Genomic DNA, 23506 nt, shown 5'->3' with positions numbered 1-23506 from the left:
TGGCTGTGTCCCATCAAACCATGTCTATCTAAATGTTTAGTGATTTTATTCTTACAGTTTCCACGATTTTTCCCGGCACTGAAGTTAGACTTACCGGGCTATAGTTTCCTGTATCACCCCTGGATCCATTTTTAAATATAGGGGTTACATTGGCCATCTTCCAATCTTTAGGTACATCAGATGATTTTAATTTTAGGTTACAAATTAATTGAAATAGGTCAGAAATTTCATTTTTTAGTTCTTTCAGAACTCTGGGGTATATACCATCTGGTACAGGTGATTTACTACTCTTCAGTTTGTCTATCAGGCCTACCACATCTTCCAGGTTCACCGTGATTTGGTTCTTTTGATCTGAATCATCACCCATGAAAATCTTCTCCAGAATGGGTGTCTCTCCAACATCCTCTTCAGAAAACACCGAAACAAAGAAATCGTTTAATCTTTCCATGCTGGCCTTATCTTCTCTAAGTGCCCCTTTAACCCCTTGATTATACAATGGTCCAGTATCTGAAATTTGTTTAGCTTGTCCCAAATATGGAGAATCAAATTAATGTAGGGTTGACTTCTTTCTAAATGTAATCTTTGCCCCCCAGGAAACCAGGGAAATTAGATCCATATGGGCACCTTCAACTGTTCAATTTTAGCCCATGCTTTTTCCTCTGAAAAAGCTGAACCAATCTATAATTGACTTAAACTACAATGTTCCCAGGAAACCATGCAGGAGTCTGCCACCCACATCCTAATCGCCAGACATGCTGTGGCCCTCTTGCCATTTGAACTGCCTGCCCCATGCAAATCAAATTATTAGGGGGCTGCAGCACACAGCAGTTAGAACAGGGGTGATGGACTCCTGAACAGTTTTCAGGGAACATTGCTACCATTTTACATTTGGCACTCCCAACCCTCCATCTAGGAAAATCTATTATTTGTACACAGCACTGAGGGCTGGTAGTGTATAATACATTATATGCAGAAACAGATATTTATAATAATCTGCCTGTTGTCCACAGTCAGTGTTATAAATGAGTAGAAATGTGGTTTACTGTACATTTGGGGAACAAACTTAACCTGGGGCAATTTTCAAAACTGCATGTTTTGATGCAAAGTCTTTGGGTACTTTTACTTGTGGGCTTTGCACCAATTTTCTAAGGGAAAGCACTTGCAGACTTTCACTTTGAGAACTGGCGGGAAGCCTGTGAGTAAAAAGTATCCAGTGCAGCTATATCCAGGAGGAAAAATTGCCCCCTAACAATTCTGCTTTGTCTAATATAACAATTGCCCCCTAACAATTCTGCTTTGTCTAATATAACACAAGTTCCTGAAAAGGAGCTCCTGCACTGCCCTTTCACCAATGGAAAACTCTAATTTTTCTCCTCAGACGTCAACATAAATGACGGCTGAATTCCTGTGTCCTTTCGTGGGCTGCTTCTATCACTGGCCCCATGAGTTCTAAAGCCAACCAATGAATGGAATTTTTCAACTCATTTCCTAATCTACTATTTGCGCACTACCAGAGGGATCAGGCAGAAGGCAAAGGAAGATCATAAAGGAGAGTTTCCATTACATCCAAATCTACAATAATTGGCAATAACAGGAAAGACAGAAAAATAAAAGCATCGGAATTAATCTGGACTTGGTAAATGTTTCTATGGCTCTTGACGTGCTGGGTCCAGACTTTTGAAAGCTGCTGCATATTTGAGAGTGGGTGAATAGCATGTCTGTGTACAGTGCATCCTTACTTTGGCAGCGGGTGGCTGGGCCCTCGAAGGAGGTTTCCATTCATGTCTATGTAGCAATTCATTTTTCCTCGCCAGAGCCACGGGCCTGTGTCTTGAGGGAGGGTTTTCCTGCACTCTTCTCCTTTGTACCCTAAGAACTAATTAGAAAAAAATGAAGAGGAGAACAAGGGGTTGGTGTCAGATTACTATTTCTGCTTATCCACATTACTCATGTGGTCAGACGGTGAATGGGCTCAGCCATCTTCTGGTTACCCACAGAAACATCTGCTCAGCGAAGCAGCAGCTCCTCTTACGAAGTTAGCTAATTTACTTTTACTAATACGGAAAGATATTGCAGACACAAGCAAGAATCCATAACCCGATTAGCTGGACAGTAAAATAGTTATTTCTTAAAATCACATTTCCCTTGTTTTCATTCAGTTTATTTCTTTACTTGATTTACTGGAAATCCAAAACAAGAAATCAGTATGGTTTACAGAAAAACCTTCAGCTTTAAACTGTATCTCTTTGTGCCTACCACATGATCCACTGTCATCTGCAGAAATCATTAGTGGTACCACTGAAGAATCTGTAATATTTCAGTATGGCAGCAATATTTTAGTAGTATTCACTACAAACAGTAATCATGTCACATAGGGAAGATAACTTTCAAACAAATGCGTGAGGTGGCATATACGCTCATATATAGCCACGTGCAGATTTATGATACTGTTTTAGAAACATAAGAAATTGCTATACTGGGTCAGACCAAGGGTCTATCAAGCCCAGTATCCAACAGTGGCCAATCCAGGCTACAAGTACCTGGCAAGTACCCAAAAACTAAGTATATCCCATGCTATTGATGCTAGCAATAACAGTGCCTACCCCACAACATATACAGATATGCATTGGTCATGCGTAGTTTTGCTACCTATTTTAAAAATATATGCACATTAGGGATGTGAATCGTTTTTCAACGATTAAAATTATCGTCCGATAATGTTTATATCGTCTTAAATCGTTATAGAACACGATACAATAGAAATTCTAACGATTTATCGTTAAAAATCGTTAAATCGTGTTAGTGCGCACTAACTCGAGTTAGTGCGCACTAACTCCCCGTTAGTGCGCACTAACTCGATTTAGTGCGCACTAACTGAAAATGATACAAATAAACACTTTCCAGGTCACTGAAGGTCAGTTAGGAATGAATATGTGTTCCTATTGGCTGGCTGCCCTCTTATCTATTGATATTACCAAGGTTACCACTGAGGTGATGGTTGGGGGATGGGAAATGGAACTGGAAACTAACGAACACCAACAGAAAATGAAACAAAGTGTTCACACTTCCCAGGTCAGTAAAGGTCACTTAGGAATGAATATGTATGTATGTATTCCTATTGGCTGGCTGTGCTCTTATCTATTGATGTTACCAATATGGTTGGGGGGATGTGAAATGGAAACAGTTGGAAGCTTGACAAAAAAAGTAATGTAATGATCAGCACTCACGTGACTAGAACTTGTTTGTTTATTATTTTTGTTAGCAGGCACCTGAAATGCTAGTGCATGTTGAATTTGCCAATCACTGTGCATTTTAGAAAGGTGGTCCTGGCTGGAACTGTACACAGTTCAAATATATGTAATTGATTGTTGGTAAGTGTATTTTTTAAGTAGCCACACTGGCACCAGTATGTTTACTTTTCCTCCTACTTAACTCACTAGCTCAGCTTTGTAAGAAGGGCTTCTCTGCTTGTGTGTTGTTTTTGTTTGGTGTGAGGAGAGCAGAAACATCAGATCTTTATTCAATCTACTACAGTCATCTCTTACAGTGCCCTATCCCTATTAATACCAGGAGTGTTGTTATCTTCCTGCACACAGTGCCCTAACCCTGATACCAGTCTGAGACAGCTCCCTCCCTGCATTACTAGTGAGAGGCTGGCTTCACAGACAGGGGGGAGCTGCCTGACCCTCACTCCTGACTTCCCCCATGTCCCAGCTAGTGAATGGTGTGTGGGTGAAGGGGGGGGGGAGGATGGTGAAGTCTGAGACAGCTCCCTCCCTGCATTACTAGTGAGAGGCTGGCTTCACAGACAGGGGGGAGCTGTCTGAACCTCACTCCTGACTTCCCCCATGTCCCAGCTAGTGAATGGTGTGTGGGTGAGGGGGGGGGGGAGGATGGTGAAGTCTGAGACAGCTCCCTCCCTGCATTACTAGTGAGAGGCTGGCTTCGCAGACAGGGGGGAGCTGCCTGACCCTCACTCCTGACTTCCCCCATGTCCCAGCTAGTGAATGGTGTGTGGGTGAGGGGGGGGGAGGATGGTGAAGTCTGAGACAGCTCCCTCCCTGCATTACTAGTGAGAGGCTGGCTTCACAGACAGGGGGGAGCTGCCTGACCCTCACTCCTGACTTCCCCCATGTCCCAGCTAGTGAATGGTGTGTGGGTGAGGGGGGGGGAGGATGGTGAAGTCTGAGACAGCTCCCTCCCTGCATTACTAGTGAGAGGCTGGCTTCGCAGACAGGGGGGAGCTGCCTGACCCTCACTCCTGACTTCCCCCATGTCCCAGCTAGTGAATGGTGTGTGGGTGAGGGGGGGGGGGAGGATGGTGAAGTCTGAGACAGCTCCCTCCCTGCATTACTGGTGAGAGGCTGGCTTCACAGACAGGGGGGAGCTGCCTGACCCTCACTCCTGACTTCCCCCATGTCCCAGCTAGTGAATGGTGTGTGGGTGAGGGGGGGGGGTGGGAGGATGGTGAAGTCTGAGACAGCTCCCTCCCTGCATTACTAGTGAGAGGCTGGCTTCACAGACAGGGGGGAGCTGCCTGACCCTCACTCCTGACTTCCCCCATGTCCCAGCTAGTGAATGGTGTGTGGGTGAGGGGGGGGGGGGAGGATGGTGAAGTCTGAGACAGCTCCCTCCCTGCATTACTAGTGAGAGGCTGGCTTCACAGACAGGGGGGAGCTGCCTGACCCTCAATCCTGACTTCCCCCATGTCCCAGCTAGTGAATGGTGTGTGGGTGAGGGGGGGGGGGAGGATGGTGAAGTCTGAGACAGCTCCCTCCCTGCATTACTAGTGAGAGGCTGGCTTCGCAGACAGGGGGGAGCTGCCTGACCCTCACTCCTGACTTCCCCCATGTCCCAGCTAGTGAATGGTGTGTGGGTGAGGGGGGGGGGGAGGATGGTGAAGTCTGAGACAGCTCCCTCCCTGCATTACTAGTGAGAGGCTGGCTTCACAGACAGGGGGGAGCTGCCTGACCCTCACTCCTGACTTCCCCCATGTCCCAGCTAGTGAATGGTGTGTGGGTGAGGGGGGGGGGGAGGATGGTGAAGTCTGAGACAGCTCCCTCCCTGCATTACTAGTGAGAGGCTGGCTTCATAGACAGGGGGGAGCTGCCTGTCCCTCACTCCTGACTTCCCCCATGTCCCAGCTAGTGAATGGTGTGTGGGTGAGGGGGGGGGGGGGAGGATGGTGAAGTCTGAGACAGCTCCCTCCCTGCATTACTAGTGAGAGGCTGGCTTCACAGACAGGGGGGAGCTGCCTGACCCTCACTCCTGACTTCCCCCATGTCCCAGCTAGTGAATGGTGTGTGGGTGAGGGGGGAGGGAGGATGGTGAAGTCTGAGACAGCTCCCTCCCTGCATTACTAGTGAGAGGCTGGCTTCACAGACAGGGGGGAGCTGCCTGTCCCTCACTCCTGACTTCCCCCATGTCCCAGCTAGTGAATGGTGTGTGGGTGAGGGGGGGGGGGGTGGATGGTGAAGTCTGAGACAGCTCCCTCCCTGCATTACTAGTGAGAGGCTGGCTTCACAGACAGGGGGGAGCTGCCTGACCCTCACTCCTGACTTCCCCCATGTCCCAGCTAGTGAATGGTGTGTGGGTGAGGGGGGGGGGGGGAGGATGGTGAAGTCTGAGACAGCTCCCTCCCTGCATTACTAGTGAGAGGCTGGCTTTGCAGACAGGGGGGAGCTGCCTGACCCTCACTCCTGACTTCCCCCATGTCCCAGCTAGTGAATGGTGTGTGGGTGAGGGGGGGGGGGAGGATGGTGAAGTCTGAGACAGCTCCCTCCCTGCATTACTAGTGAGAGGCTGGCTTCACAGACAGGGGGGAGCTGCCTGACCCTCACTCCTGACTTCCCCCATGTCCCAGCTAGTGAATGGTGTGTGGGTGAGGGGGGGGGAGGATGGTGAAGTCTGAGACAGCTCCCTCCCTGCATTACTAGTGAGAGGCTGGCTTCATAGACAGGGGGGAGCTGCCTGTCCCTCACTCCTGACTTCCCCCATGTCCCAGCTAGTGAATGGTGTGTGGGTGAGGGGGGGGGGTGGATGGTGAAGTCTGAGACAGCTCCCTCCCTGCATTACTAGTGAGAGGCTGGCTTCACAGACAGGGGGGAGCTGCCTGACCCTCACTCCTGACTTCCCCCATGTCCCAGCTAGTGAATGGTGTGTGGGTAAGGGGGGGGGGGAGGATGGTGAAGTCTGAGACAGCTCCCTCCCTGCATTACTAGTGAGAGGCTGGCTTCACAGACAGGGGGGAGCTGCCTGACCCTCACTCCTCCGGGGTATTGTGATCTTCCTGCACACAGTGCCCTATCCCTGATACCAGGGGTGTTGTGATCTTCCTGCATGCAGTGCCCTATCCCTATTAATACCAGGAGTGTTGTGATCTTCCTGCATGCAGTGCCCTATCCCTATTAATACCAGGAGTGTTGTGATCTTCCTGCATGCAGTGCCCTATCCCTGATATCGGGATGTGTGCAAGAAGATCACAACACCCCCGGTATCAGGAATAGGGCACTGTGTGCAGGAAGATCACAACACCCCCAGTATCAGGAATAGGGCACTGTGTGCAGGAAGATCACAACACCCCTGGTATTAGGGATAGGGCACTGTGTGCAGGAAGATCACAACACTCCTGGTATTAATAGGGATAGGGCACTGTGTGCAGGAAGATCACAATACCCCTGGTATCAGTGTTAGGGCACAAGTTCTAGTCACATTGACTGATCACATTACTTGTTTTGTCAAGCTACCAACTGTTTCCATTTCCCATCCCCCATATACTGTCAGTAGGAAACTTGGTAACATGAATAAATAAGAGGGCAGCCAATAGGAATACATATTCATTCCTAAACTGACCTTAACTGACCTGAAAAGTGTCAAATTGTATCATTTTCAGTTAGTGCGCACTAACTCCCAGTTAGTGCGCACTAACTCCCGTTAGTGCGCACTAACTCGAGTTAGTGCGCACTAATCGGAAAAAACGATTTTTAACGATTTTTTAACTAAAAAATCGTGCCTAAGACGATTTTCTTGCCCTGCCACACGATTTCTATCGTTAAGACGATATGGAAAACGATTCACATCCCTAATGCACATATATTTTACGCATGAAAATAAAGTAGGACTTACATAACTCGATATATTTTAAAACATGCACTAGTTTTACCAATTATTCCACCCATTCACTTAGTCCTTCGCCAAGCCATTCAGACCCTCCTGGTTTTTTAGCCTGAACTCCCCTCAGTTCACCCAAACCTTCAACTTGGCCAATAGAACATAATAAACACTCAAAGGGCAGCCGTTCCATGCCCCTTATCATTTTGGTCACCCTTCTCTGCACGTTCTCCAGTGCAGCTATATCCTTTTTGAGATGCGGTGACCAGAATTGTACCCAGTGCTCAAGTTACGATCTCAACATGAAACGATACAGAGGCATTTAAGTCATTTTCCGTTTTATTCACCATTCCCTTCCTAAAAATTCCTAACATTCGGTTTGCTTTTTTGACTGTCGCAGCACACGGAGCTGATGATTTCAATGTATTACCCACTATGACACTTATATCTCTTTCCCTGGTCGGTAGCTCCTAATATGGTACCTAACTACAGCATGGGTTATTTTTCCTATATGCATCACTTTGCACTTGTCTACATTAAATTTCATCTGTCATTTGGAAGCCTGATCTTCCAGTTTTGCAAGGTCCTTCTGCAATTCATCCTAATTCACTTGTGATTTAACTACGCTGAATAATTTTGCATCATCTGCAAATCTGATTACCTCACTTGTATTCCTTTCCAGATCATTTATAAATATATTGAAAAGCATTGATCCAAGAACAGATCCCTGAGGCACTCTACTGTTTACCATTTTCCACTGTGAAAACAGACCATTTAATCCTACTCTCTGTTTCCTGTCTATCACATAACAGACTAAAATTAAATGCAGCAAAAACTGAATTAATTTACCTATCTACAGTACCAGATTCTAATCATCAACTCCCACAAACATTCATATTTGATGGACAACACATACCCATAAAACATCATGCAAGAAATTTAGGTATAACCGTAGACTCAAGACTATCAATGTCTAAACACATCTCGGAAACAGTCAAAAAATCATTCTTTAAGATACATATGCTCAAAAAACTCAAACCGTTATTACTACCATCTGATTTCCGGACAGTTACACAAGCTCTAATTCTAACAAACTTAGACTATTGTAATGCATTATATTTAGGACTACCTTTATCTACAATACATCCTCTACAACTTGTTCAAAACGCAACTGCGAGAATGCTTTACAACTTGTCACGAAAAGAACTCAAAACTCCCATATTACAACACCTGCATTGGCTCCCTATAACCCATCGCATTACATACAAAATTCTGTCCACTATCCACAATTTACTCTATAACTCTAATTCAGTATGGCTCTGCTCCTTGTTGCGAATATATAAACTGTCAAGACAACTCTGATCTATGGACAAATGTTTGCTAGAAATTCCACCAGTCAGAACTGTCAGTTTAGTATTAATACGGAAAAGGACCTTCTCTGTAGCAGGTCCGACATTGTGGAACACTCTTCCTGAAAAAATCCAGCTGATATCAAATCATAAAGAGTTTTAAAAAATGCTAAAAACTTATCTGTTTAATAACACTTATAGAACATAATAACTGCAGATATAACACCACTATTCAGCAAAACTCCAGACTTGAATCATTCAAGCACACTTTTTCACTGGAGATTGAAATCTTGCTCAAGAAGCTCAAGCCATCCTCTCATCCTTTGGACCCAATAACATCAAATCTCCTCATCTCCATTCCAAAAATCGTTGCGAAGCCTATTTCAGAAATCATTAATTGCTCTCTTGCTCAAGGGCGAGTACCAGACGCCCTTAAGATCGCGATACTCAAACCGCTACTAAAAAAAACAAACTTGTCTCCAGCGGATCCTGCCAACTTCCGTCTGATAGCTAACTTACCATTTATTGCGAAACTTCTAGAAAAAATAGTCAACAAGCAACTCTCTGAATATGTGGACTTGCACAAAATTATAGCCCCAGCACAGTTTGGATTCCAAAAATCACTAAATACAGAATCACTATTAATCTCACTCTCAGACTCTATCATCCTCAGCCTAGAAAAAAAACAACCATACCTCCTTGCTCTTCTTGATCTTTCTGCGGCATTCGACACAGTGAACCACGCAATACTATTAGATCGCCTCACGGACATTGGTATTACTGGGACGGCACACAAATGGTTCAAGTCTTTCCTTAGTAATAGATGCTTTAAGGTCAAAATTAACAACAAAGAATCCCACCCTGTCAGCTCCTCCTTGGGAGTCCCACAAGGTTCGTCCCTCTCTCCAACTCTCTTCAACATTTACCTTCTTCCGCTCTGCCAGCTTCTAGCAAATCTCAATCTAACACACTACATATACGCTGACGACGTGCAGGTACTAATCCCTATCAAGGAATCCCTTTCCAAAACCCTCAGCTTCTGGAACATTTGCCTTCAATCAATCAACCACCTCCTCTCCAGCCTTAACCTAATCCTTAACACCAATAAGATGGAGATCCTTATCATATCACATGATGACAAGTATGGACTAAACAAAATACCAATCTCTTCTCAAATTAATATCTCCCCGCATGTCAGAGACCTTGGTGTTATTCTTGATAAACAATTCAACCTAAAAAAAATTATCAATACAACCACAAAAGACTGTTTCTTCAAACTTCAAGTACTGAAAAAGTTGAAACCCCTCCTCCATTTCCATGATTACTGCACGGTGTTTCAATCCATCATCTTTTCAAAAATCGACTACTGTAATTCGCTCCTTTAAGTCTTCCAGCAAACACTATCAGACCCCTGCAGATGGTACAGAACTCCGCCGCTAGGATCCTGTCCAATACCAACAGAAGAGAGCACATCACGCCCATACTTCGCAACCTACATTGGTTTCCCATCAAATTTAGAATTCTCTACAAATTCCTTATGATAATCTACAAAGCCATGCACAATCTAACATCTCTTGATCTTAACTTACCTCTACGTCTCCATGAATCCTCCAGACCGATTAGATCTGCTTACAAAGGCACTCTCTATGCCCCCGCCCCCCAGTAAAGAAAGCCTTAAGGAAACGTGCCCTATCCACCGCTGGGCCCTCTCAATGGAATGCTCTTCCACCAGATCTCCAGCAAGAACCATGCCCACTGACATTAAAAAAAACCCCTCAAAATCTGGCTATTCAAACAAGCTTATCCATAACCAGACGAACATTACCATACCACTACGAACATTTCCATGACCATCCTTCACAGGCTTATTATTGTACATATATTTATTTATATTTATTTTAAAGTTCTCTGGTGTTGATTTATAGTTTTTTGCTTAATCGTCTCTTCGTTCGCTAAGTGTTTCTCTTGTTAACAGCTGCTAACACTACCCCTAGTATTATCCACTGTTTTCCCATTTCCATGTAACCCTGGTTCTATGTAATGCTTGTTGCAATATTGTGTTCCACTGTAAACCGATATGATATGTATCTTGCCACATGAATGTCGGTATAGAAAAGTTCAAAATAAATAAATATATATATATATATATATATATATATATATATATATATACTACTTGATCATAATACTCTACTACTTGATCATAATACTCTGAGGCCAAATTTCTTTGTACGTATTTTATTTTATTGTATTATTTCTGTTTTTAAATTATGTTTGTGTATTTGTAAACCGCCTAAATGGACATATAAATGCCTTATTGTGCGGTATATAAAAACTTTTAAATAAAATAAATAAATAAAATAAATATTAACCAGCTGCAGTCCACAAAAGGACATCGCTTCCTATCCCATGACTTTTTAGTTTTCTTAGAAGCCTCTCATGCAGGACTTTGTCAAACGCCTTCTGAAAATCCAAATACACCACATCTACTGGTTCACCTTTATCAACATGTTTATTAACCTCTTCAAAAAAATGTAGGAGATTTGTGAGGCAAGACTTCCCTTGGGTAAATCCATGTTGACTGTGTTCCATTAAACCAAGTCTTTCTATATGCTCTGTGATTTCATTCTTTAGAATAGTTTCCACTATTTTTCCCAGCACTGAAGTCAAGCTCAACTGTCTATAGTTTCCCTGATCACCCCTGAAGCCCTTTTTAAATAGTGGAATTACATTGGCCACTCTCGAGTCTTCAGGTACAATGGATGATTTTAATTATAGGTTACAGATTTTAACTATTGGCCACTCTCGAGTCTTCAGGTACAATAGATGATTTTAATTATAGGTTACAGATTTTAACAATCTTCACATAAGCGACTCTCAAATTGTACACTGTTAATAGCCTCTTGTAAATACTGTATATAGTCCTTTGTAATTAATTTTCCTGTTTACCTCTCAAAGATGATGTTCCTTCTCCTTCATCTTACTGCACTATGTATTTACTCCCTCCCTTTCCCCTCCCTGTTAATTGTATTTTCAATCTTTCAGTTACAATGTAAACCGGTATGATGTTTGCATACTAATACCGGTAAATATAAAAGTTTTAAATAATAATAACTAATAGATCTGAAATTTCATTTTTTTAGTTCCTTAGATTCCTGGGGTGCATACCATCCGGTCCAGGTGATTTAAGAATATAAAAACATAAGAAATTACCATGCTGGGTCAGACCAAGGGTCCATCAAGCCCAGCATCCTGCTGCTCTTTGTCAAGCTGGCCTACTACATTTTCCAGGTTCACAGTGATTTGGTTCAGTACTTACTCATGTTCATGCTGTTTACACGTGAAAAATTTTGAAAGTTCACCCCTTTGTGTTTGCTGTAAAACTTTGAAACTTTTCTGTTCTAAGTAGCAATCAGATCTATTTCACTGAATATTTCTGTCTTTACTTCTCATTCCCTAGGATGTACATCAAACCTGCTGAGTCAGTCGTTTGTTCATAATGCCTGTAATTTGAATGATTCAAATGCTCACAACAAAACTTCTCCGGTGTCTTTCACAATTAATGTACTTTTTGTATGACCCTGTTTGCTGAGGTCTGTTACAGGGGTGCTGTTCCTAAAGCTTTTCTCCCATTCTATACCTACGGGAAAAAAGCTTAGTAAATAAGGTTCTTAATTTGAAAAGTGAAAGAATATTAGAAGGTATTAATGCATGACATGTTGCTCTCATTTCTAATATAGTCACATGAAGAGATCATTACTCTTGAACATACTTGTTAACTTTTCTCCCAAACCTCTCGGGCTTGCATAGCTTCTTAAGTACACCAATTCAGGAGAAAGTAGACTGAGTCCTGTTTCTAAATTTTTTCTTCACTTTCACCTGAAAGAGCCTTCTTTACTTCTGACTTAATTTTATGCAAAATGAAAGGTCTATACTGGGCACTGTTACTACACTTTTACAAGTAAAATCTGTAGAATCCCAAAGTGAATAACATTTTGACGGCAACATAGTGAACCATGAGACCTCCTATGACTTGCAAACAATGTTTTGTTATCTCAGTGTTTGATAGTAGTTTGGAGGAATTTTTTTTCCCCAATATTCTTTTTATTGGCATCGTTTCTGTAATACCATTTAAAATATGAAAGAAGACAAATAGTGCCACCTGCTGGCATGCACACTAATGAAACAATTTAAGCAGAAATGAAACAGTGCCAATGTACATTTATAGGTGAATTTTAAAAAAGAGATAAGCACATTAAGTATCTCTTGTTCACGCTAGTGCTATTTTATAAACCTCGCACATAAGCGCGTTAAGTACCGGTCCAGATGGCAGTTCCTTGACTCCCCCTGTAATTTTATACTCACCCTAACCATTTCCCCCCCCCCCCCTTAATTCCATTATTCACTTTCACTATACTCTCAATTCACCTCCTTAATTCCATTATTGCTCCATGTCATTTTGTACATTTACAAGACTCCCTGCCATGTTGTATTGTATATTTTGCAAGACTGTATATTGTTTATTTACAAGATCCTGTTCCATTTTATATTGTTTATTCGCAAGGTCCTATTTTAGGTAATCTCCTGTCCTTTTCTTCAGTCTTTTCACCTTCTTGTATACCCACATTCCTTCACCCCCTGCTCCACAGTCCCCGTCCCTGTTTTTTGTATTTCTTTCCATTTATATGTAAACCGATATGATGTACCTACAAATATCGGTATAAAAAAGCTGTTAAATAAATAAAATAAATACATAAATAACTTTGCTCGTGTACAAAAGGGGTGGATTTGTGGTGGGTCAGGGGCATTCTGGGGCCAAAATTCAAGAGCAGATTAGCCTAGTGGGGCTTCGGACATGCCCCAGCGGGGCATGTCCGAAGCCCCACTAGGCTAATCTAGTGGCGCTAATCTAGTGGCGCCATTTTTCTATCAACGCACCCGTGGCCCGAGAGTGGAAGATCACAACGGGACCCCCCCCACTGGACCCCAGATAATTTAAGACATTTGTGGGGGGGGGGTCGGGAGGGTGGGGGATTTATTTTAAAGGGTCGGGGTGGGTTTTAGGGATGTTTTAGTGTGCCGGTTTTCCCGCCCTCCCCGATTTACGATTTACACAATATTTACAGAAACAAAACCGCGACGATTCGATTCCCTCCTTCCCCCAGCCGAAATCGATCGTTAAGACGATCGATCACACGAAACACATCTCTACTGTCTTCATGCTCAGCCCACTACAAAAAAAAAAAGAAATTACCAGAGCAACCCTGCCAGCATCTGGGCCTTCCAGCCTGCCCCTACCGATAGAGATCACTACCTGCTAGAGTAACCACAGGGCACCTACCCAGACCCTATTCTTTTGGAGTCCTGCCTGAATATCCCCTGACCACCATTGTAAAAGTAAGTAGAATTTTTTTTTACTTTTTCAGAGGCAGAATAAGAGTGAGTCACTTAGTACGTATGAGCTGGTGTGAATTTTGAGCATGTGTGAGCCTGTGTGTCACTGAGCATATGAGAGAGCGCATGTGAGTGCGTGTGTGAGTAAGTGAAGCATGTGTGTGTGTGTGTTGGAGAACGTGTGTATATAAGAGAGAAGAGTTTGTATGCACCCCTATGCCTGTCTGATCCATGACAATCTCAGGAATCAAAGGTTCCCAGGTATAAAGAGTGTGGGAATTTTAATCTTTATTAGTTTAAATTATTAGATGTTATTAAATGTTTTGTTTTAAGTATTTTTATATACCGCGGCACGTTCGGAACATCACCTCGGTTTACAAGTAACATAATGTTGCAATAGGCTTTACAAGAAACACATAGAATAATAGAAACTGATTAACAATGGAAATATGTACAGAAAAAATATGGTGATAATAGCAATGCTTTACCAGATAATGAGTAAGTGGAGATATTAACAGAGTCATAAGGGGTGCAAATGGAGCTATTAACAGAGTCATAGGGGAGATATTAACAGAGTGATAGGGGCTTTTCTAAGAGGAAAAATGGTTGTTAATATTCAAGAGGATATATTGGGGGCTTTACCAGAAACGCAGTGAATGACGGCAATAACAGGAAGGATTTAATAGAGAGTCTGCAGGAGGGGAAATTAACAGAGTAATGAGGGGTAAATGTGTCTGCTGTTTTAAAATATTTTATTGGTTTCTGATTATTGGATGTTCTATTTGTCAGCCTTTTTAAAATATTTTTTTAGTATGGTTTTACTATTATGGTTGAAGTTTTATATTTTTTTATTTTATTGTTAATATTTAATGAGGAAAGATGGTGATTCTGTTTTTCTATTGTTGCACTGGCTTGTTATGGTTTCCAGTTCAGTTTTTGTCTGGATATTTCTGTTTATTCCTTATGGTCTTTTTATTCTGTGTTTGGAGGTCTGTGTTCTGCACATGTAACCGAGGTGAAGTATTCTGCTAGCATGTACTTTCTGTTTAGGGGTCTAACACAGCCTGACTTGTTTACTTTTCCCAATAGGAGGATAATTATTGTTTTAGAGTCTGGTGTAATATTAACTGTGTTGCTTTTTTATACATAGTACTGGAACTGTTTGCGTGCTGGCAGTTAGTGCTATTTTGGTGAAGAGGTTTCCTGCATTGTAATTGTAATCCAGTTTACCCAAGGCTTTCTGAGATCCAGGCCCACACCCAGCAAGTGTTAAAATAGGCCTACTGCCATACAAGCATAAGTGCCATGGTAGCTCAGACCAAAGATCCATCAAGTCCAGCTTATTGTCTCCAACAGTGACCAATCCCTAAAAGATTTAGCTTTTTGCTGCTACCTCCCTGTGACAAATGGCAGGTCTCCCTGAGTCACCTGGTTAATAATTATGGACTTTTCTTCCATGAACTTGTCCAAACTCTTTTTAAATTCAGTTATGCTAGCTGTCATGATCCTGTCCTCAGGCAGTGAATTCCATAACTTGATTGTACATTGAGTTAAAAAAAAACAAGTGAGGCAGGATATGATTGAGGAGTACAAAATTGTGAGTGGAGTAGAACAGGTAAATAAGGAATAGCTATTTACCCTTTCAAATAACATTAGGACTAGGAGATACTCACTGAAACTAACAGTGGTGGTTATTTGTAATACAGAATCCATCATTGTGTATTTAAAATTAGGGTTATTTTTCCCTATGTGCATTGTTTTGTTTTTGTCCATATTACATTTTATCTGCCATTTAGATGCCCAATTCTCCAGTCTTGCAAAGTCCTTTTGCAGTTAAGAACATAAGAGCATGCCATACTGGGTCAGACCAAGGGTCCATCAAGCCCAGCATCCTGTCTCCAACAGTGGCCAATCCAGGCCATAAGAATCTGGCAAGTTCCCAAACTAAGTCTATCCCATGTTACTGTTGCTAGTAATTGCAGTGGCTATTTTCTAAGTCAACTTAATTAATAGCAGGTAATGGACTTCTCCTCCAAGAACTTATCCAATCCTTTTTTAAACCCAGCTACACTAACTCACTAACCACATCCCCTGGCAACAAATTCCAGAGTTTAATTGTGCTTTGAGTGAAAAAGAACTTTCTCTGATTAGTTTTAAATGTGCTACATGCTAACTTCATGGTGCCCCGTAGCCCTTCTATTATTTGTAAGAGGAAATAACAGATTCATATTTACCCATTCTAGACCTCTCATGAATTTAAACACCTCTATCATATCCCCCCTCAGCCGTCTCTTCTCCAAGCTGAACAGCCCTAACCTCTTTAGTCTTTCCTCATAGGGGAGCTATTCCATCCCCTTTATCATTTTGGTTGCCCTTCTCTGTACCTTCTCCATCGCAACTATATCTTTTTTGAGATGCGGCGACCAGAACTGTACACAGTGGGGCAGATTTTCAAAGGGGTACATGCGTAAGATACGCGCGTACCCCACGAAAACCTGCCCTAAGCTCCCCCTGCGCGCGCCGAGCATATGTTGCATAGGTTGCCAGTGCGTGCAAAGCCCCGGGATGCACGCAAGTAGGGGAAGTGCGTCACAGCCGGCGCTTCATCGGGGGCATTGCTGGGGCGGGGCCACAGGCGTGGTTCCGGCCTGGGGGTGTGGCCACAGCCTCCGGACCAGAACATGGCACGCTGGCCCGGCGTAACTTTTGGAATAAAGGTAGGGGGAGGAATTAGTTAGGGCCGGGGGGTGGGATAGGTAGGGGAAGGTAGGGGGATCAGAGCGGCCTCGGAAGGAATGGAGGCAGGTTGCGCGGCTCGGCGCATGCAGGCTGCCGATTTTGCGCAGCTTTGCATGCGCCGACCCCGGATTTTAAAAGATACGCGCGGCTACGCGCGTATCTATTAAAATCCGGCGTATATTTGTTTGCGCCGGTCGCATGAACAAAAGTACGCTCGGGTGTAGTTTTTTTAAATCTGCCCCAGTATTCAAGGTGCGGTCTCACCATGGAGCGATACAGAGGCATTATGACATTTTCCATTTTATTCACTATTCCCTTTCTAATAATTCCCAACATTCTGTTTGCTTTTTTGACTGCCGCAGCACACTGAACTGAAGATTTCATTGTGTTATAAACTATGACACCTAGATCTCTTTCTTGGGTGGTAGCTCCTAATATGGAGGATGCCCAATTTTCCAGTCTCACAAGGTCTTCCTGCAATTTATCACAAACTGCTTGTGATTTAACTACTCTGAATAATTTTGTATCATCTGCAAATTTGATTAACTCTCTCGTCATATTTCTTTCCAGATCATTTATAAATATATTGAAAAGTATGGGTCCCAATACAGAACCTTGAGGCACTCCATTGCCACGCCCTTCCACTGAGAACATTGTCCATTTAATCTTACTCTTTTTTTCTTGTCTTTTAGCCAGTTTGTAATCCACAAAAGGACATCGCCACCTATCCCTTGACTTTTTACTTTTCCTAGAAGCCTCTCATGTCAATCGCCTTCTGAAAATCCAAATACACTACATCTACCTGTTCACCTTTATCTACATGTTTATTAACTCCTTCAAAAAAGTGAAGCAGATTTGTGAGGCAAGACTTGCCTTGGGTAAAGCCATGCTGACTTTGTTCCATTAAACCATGTCTTTCTATATGTTCTGTGATTTTGATATTTAGAACACTTTCCACTATTTTTCCTAGCATTGAAGTCAGGCTAACTGGTCTGTAGTTTCCCAGATCGTCCCGGAGCCCTTTTTAAATATCGGGGTTACATTAGCCACCCTCCAGTCTTCAGGCACAATGGATGATTTTAATGATAAGTTACAAATTTTTACTAATAGGTCTGAAATTTCATTTTTTAGTTCCTTCAGAACCCTGGGGTGTATACCATCCGGTCCAGGTGATTTACTACTCTTCAGTTTGTCAATAAGGCCTACCACATCTTCTAGGTTCACCGTGATTTGGTTCAGTCCATCTGAATCATTACCCATGAAAACCTTCTCCGGTACGAGTATCTCCCCAACATCCTCTTCAGTAAACACCGAAGTAAAGAAATTGTTTAATCTTTCCGCGATGGAGTTATCTTCTCTAAGTGCCCCTTTAACCCCTCGATCATCTATTCAATTTAATTATTAATTATCCTTTACTGCTTTAAGACCCTGTTCCACCTACCTTGTTCTATGTAACTTTTTGTTTCTGTTAATATTGTTCGATGTAAGCCGGCATGATGTTCCTACAAATATTGGTGGATAAGAAACCTTAAATAAATAAATCTAACCGTCCAACTAACTCCCTCACAGGCTTTCTGCTTCAGATATATTTTAAAAAGTTTTACTGTGAGATTTTGCCTCTACGGCCAACTTCTTTTCAAATTCTCTCTTAGCCTGTCTTACATTTAACTTACCAATGCTTATACATTATCCTATTATCTTCTGTTGGATATTTTTCCAATTTTTGAATGAAGACCTTTTGGCTAAAATAGCTTCTTTCACCTCACCTTTTAACCATGCCAGTAATCGTTTTTTCCCTTCCTTCCACCTTTCTTAATGTGTGGAATACATCTGGACTGTGCTTCTAGGATGGTTTGGGTTTTTTTTTATCAATGTCCATGCCTCCTGCACACTTTTTATCTTTGTAGCTGCTCCTTTCAGTTTTTTTCTATTTTTCTCATTTTATCAAAGTTTCCCTTTTGAAAGTTTAGCATGAGAGCCGTGGATTTGCCTACTGTCCCCTTTCCAGTCATTAATTCAAATTTGATCATATTATGATCCCTATTGCCAAGCAGCCCTTCCACCGTTACCTCTCTCACCAAATCATGCGCTCCACTGAGAATTAGATCTAAAATTGTTCCTTACAATTTGCCTGTGTTTTAATTATTCTGAATATTTGTGTGTAATGTGCAAATTTGTTCACTTCACTTATTGCTCCCCTTTCTAGATCATTAATAAACAAGTTGAACAGCACTGGTCCCAGGACAGATCTTTCGGGCATGCCACAATTCACTTTTTCTTCACAGGGAAAACTTCTTCCTGTCTTCCTGTCTTCCTGTCTTTTAACCAGTTATCAATCCACATCAAGACAACACCTCCTATCCCATGGCTTTTTAGTTTATTGAGGAGAAATATGGGTTCCATGTGTTTTGTTTTGTGATTTTGGCAGGGTTTTCTGGTTGTCACTACAGCAGCACATATAACTATAATGTACATAGATTCATGCTCCGCTTGCAGGGCTCTCTGTTCCGATAACTTTTTCAGATTTTCATTCTGGCCATCCATGCGATTCTCTAGATCTTCAATGCGGGATCCGAGAGCAGCCATGTTTTCCCACATTTTGGCAATGGATGCCAATAAATCATTCTTGTGCTGTTTCATATCAGCACGCAGTTCCTTGAACTAGCAGCACATTTCTTCTTTCGTAGGAAGCTCAGCAGTCCCCGATCCACCAGGTAGGGAACACAAGTCCATAATGGACTCTTTGCTGGTGAGGCCTGCCGCAGCCTGGGCACCTTCTTCTCCCCCATCCTCAGGGGGTTTGTTTTGTAAATGAAAATTGTTCCAAATCTGCAGTTTTCCACTTGGTAGTCACCTAGAAAAAGAGATGACGCGGCAATGCAACTTAAGGGTTCAAAAATCGCACAGATGGTTCGGCTAGGGAATGTATTCAATATATGAGGAGCGGGAGCTCTGTAATTAAGCCTCCATCTCAGTCGGTGATGTCACCAGCCCCCTCCATTCCTTTTCTAATAATCCCTAGAGATCTACTTGTTTTCTTGGCTGCTGCTGCACACTGAGAAGAAGATTTCAGTATATTTTCAACAATGACACCTAGATTCTTTTCCTGAGTGGTGACGCCTCATGTGGAACCTTGAATTTTGTAACTATAATTTGGGTTTCTCTTCCCTAAGTGCATCACTTTGCACTTGTCTACATTAAATTTAATTTGCATGCCCAGTCTCCCAATTTTGCAATATCCTCTTGCAATGTCTCACAATCCTCTTGTGATTTGACAACTTTGAATAATTTTGAGTCATCGACAAATTTGATCATCTCACTTGTTCCCATTTCCAGGTCATTTATAAATATATTAAAAAGCATCGGTCCCAGAACAAATCCCTGGGGCACTCCACTATTCACATTTTTCCATTGGGAAAATTTACTATTTAGCCCAACTCTCTATTTTCTATCTTTTAACCACCTATCCCATTACTTTCTAATTTCCTACGAAGTCCCTCATACGGACCTTTGTCAAATGCTTTCTGGAAATTCAGATAGACTATATCAACTGGCTCACTTTTATCCACATGTTTATTTATGCCTTCAAAAAATGTAGCAAATTTGTGAGGCAAGACTTCCCTTGGCTAAATCCATGTTGGCTTTGTCCCATTAAACTATGCTTATCTATATGTTCAGCAATTTTGTTCTTTATGATAATTTCTACCATTTTGCCTGGCACAGATGTTAGACTCACTGGTCTGTAATTTCCTGGATCACCCCTTTATCCCTTGTTAAAATTTTGTGTTACATTGGCAACCTTCCAGTATTCAGGTACCATAGATGATGTTATTGATAGTTTACAAATTTCCAATAGCAGGTCCACAATTTCACTTCTCAATTCTTTCAGCATTCTGGGATGTATACCATCTGGTCCAGGTGATTTGCTATTCTTTAGTTGGTCAATTTGCCCTAGTACATCTTCCAGATTTGTTTCAGTTCCTCTGAATCATCACCTTTGAATATCATTTCTGTATATCTCTTACATCTTCCTCAGTGAATACTGAAGCAAAGAATTCATTTAATCTCTGTGTTATGGCTTTGTCATCCCTAAGTGCTCCTTTTACCCCTGGATCATCTAATGGTCCAACTGACTCCCTTGCAGGCTTTTTATCTTGAATACACCTGAAAATGTTTCTATTATGAGTTCTGGCTTCCACAGAAAGCTTCTTTTCAAATTTTCTTTGCCTTCCTTATCAATGCTTTGAATTTGACTTGCCAGTGCTTATGCTGTTTCCTGTTTTCTTCATTCAGATCTCTTTTCCATTTCTTGAAAGAAGTTCTTTCAGATATTATAGTCTTTTACACCTTGCCTTTCAACAATGCCAGTAGTTGTTTAGCCTTCTTTCCACTTTTTCTAATGCAAGATGGTATTTTTAAACATCCATGCCAGAGCTGAACTCTGAAATTTTGCAGTTGCTCCTTTCAGTTTTTTCCTAACCATTTTCCTCATTTTATCATAGTCACCTTTTTGAAAATTAAATGCTGTGGTAGTAGATTTCTTTTTTGTGCCCCCTCCAGTTATTAAGTGAAATTTGATATTGTTGTGATCACTACTGCCAAGTGGCTCGAACACTGTTACCTCTCACGTCAAATCCTGTGTTCTGCTAAGGACAAGGTCTAAAATAGTTTCCCCTCTTGTTTGTTCTTGTACCAGCTGCTCCATGAAGCAGTCATTTATTTAATCTAGGAACTTTACCTCTCTAGAATCTCCTGCTGTAACATTCATCCAGTCAATACTGGGGTAATTGAAATCACCCATTATTATTGTGCTGATTTTGTTAGCTTCTCTAATTTCTTTTAGTATTTCATTGTCTGTTTATTCATTCTGGCCAGATGGACAGTAATACCCCCCCCCCTGCTATTTTATTCCCCTTTAGACCTGTAATTTCTATCCATAAAGATTCAACATTGCATTTTGTTTCTTGCAGAACTTTTATCCTGTTTGACTCAATGCTCTCTTTAACATATAGGGTCATCCCCCACCAATTTGCTCCATCCTATTATTTTGATATAATTTGTACCCTGGTATCACAGTGTCCCATTGGTTATCCTCCTTCTACCAGGTCTCTGAGATGCCAATTATATCTACCTCTCCATTCAGTGCTATACACTCTAACTCTCCCATCTTAATTTTTAGACTTCTAGCACTTGTATAAGGTCATTTCAAAGTATGTTTCTTGTTTGTATTAACAACCTGCTCATCAGTCGACAGGGGAAATTTGGAATCTTTCTGAATTTTACTTAAAGGCACCTGATCCCCTTTGGCATTTATTGCAACCTCTCTACTGGGATGCCCTATTTTCCCTGTTCTCTTAGTATCCTTCAAAGATAGATCATTCTGAACCACTATTGGCTTTCCCCCATCATCTAGTTTAAAAGCTGTGCTATCTCCTTTTTAAAGGTTAGTGCTAGCAGTCTGGTTCCTCTCTGGTTAAGGTGCAGCCCATCCTTTCGGAAAAGGCCCTCCCCTTCCCCAAAATGAAGATGTATTCCTAACAAATCTAAAACCCTCTTCCTTGCACCGTCTCATCCACTATTTGAGACTTTGGAGCTCTGCCTGCCTCTGGGGTCCTGCACGTGGAATGGGGAACATTTCTGAGAATGCTACCCTTGAGGTTCTGCGTTAGCAGTTAACATTAGCCGGCTAATTTTAAGATAACTAGTTATTTTCAATAGTGCGGCTGCACTAACTTCTCAGTTATCCATCTAAATGCTTCTAAATATGGAACTCTATTTGCTTGTCCTCTTTGAGCACCTCTTTTACTCCTTGATTACTTAGGGATCCAACTGATTCCCTCACAGGCTTTTTGCCTCAAATATACTTGAAAACTTGAAAGCCCATCGGGGTAAGGCCATTTTCAATCGCACTTACCCCTCACGTGCTTCCCCACCGACCTCGAGGCGCTTCCTCTTGACCGTCCGTTCATCCAGACCTCGCCTCCAGGACCCGATCCAGCACATCTTCCTCTCAGACGATCCGGCGCCCCTGGTGACATCATCAATCGGCGGCAGCTGGGGGTTTTAAATTCGCCTCCTCTTCCCAGCGTCGCTCACCGAAGGAGCGCGACAAAGGGGCCTGCCCCTTTGTGTGCCCCTTCTTGCGTCCACTAAAGTGCCCTGCATAATCGATCATTGTGACCCCTACTGTATATCAAGATTTTTTACCATTTTCTCCTTACCGTCCTCTCCCATTTGGCATTTTCCTCAATTGCCTATATTGATATTGATCTCTTCACTGTCTTACTTCCCCTCCCTCATCTATGCCACCCCTAGCTTGTCACTGTTCTTTCCCTACTCACCGAATACTTTCCCCAAAACACCCCTGCCCCTCACCTTACCCCCCACCCAGATGCAGAGAAGACTTACCCCTATTCTGATATCGCCATTCACACAATTTCTTGGGCTCTCCTTAATCTCTCTACTCCTTTTCAATACACAATCACTTTTTAAAAACCCACATCTACGCCACAACTTCCTAACCGATTCCAAACCTGAAATCTGTGCCATAACGGAAACATGGCTTAAACCCACTGATATTTCCCTCCTCAATCAGCTTCCCACTGACATTTACGATATTTTCTCCATTCCCCGCAAAAAGAAAAGAGGAGGTGGTTTACTCCTTGTTGCCAAAAAATAACTAAAACGTATATCCCAGAATTGCAACCTTCCCAACAGCTACGAAATTGGCTTTTTCAAATCTAATTTCCTCCAAATTTGCCTCATCTATACCCCTCCTGGTCTCCTCGAGAATGACTCCTCTCCTCTTATTGAATTCTTCGCTGACTCTCTATCCCCTGACCTCCCCATTATTCTCCTTGGCGACTTTAACCTTCATGTTGACACAAATCCACAGTCTCCTGCCTGCGAAGCCT

The 23506-nt window shown here is 42.3% G+C and overlaps 1 protein-coding gene across 1 annotated transcript in view; it reads right to left on the bottom strand.

The window, feature by feature from the left end:
• The window catches only part of LOC115082149 (serine/threonine-protein kinase Nek5-like), a 156035-nt gene that overhangs the window by 61727 nt on the left and 70802 nt on the right, over window positions 1-23506 (bottom strand). Inside the window, 1 exon segment of the mRNA XM_029586409.1 lies at window positions 1740-1876. Coding sequence (XP_029442269.1) covers window positions 1740-1876 — 137 coding nt within the window.

This window comes from Rhinatrema bivittatum, unplaced genomic scaffold (genome assembly GCF_901001135.1).
Source record: "Rhinatrema bivittatum unplaced genomic scaffold, aRhiBiv1.1, whole genome shotgun sequence".
NCBI lineage: Eukaryota > Metazoa > Chordata > Amphibia > Gymnophiona > Rhinatrematidae > Rhinatrema > Rhinatrema bivittatum.
This window is presented reverse-complemented; position numbering and strand designations above follow the sequence as displayed.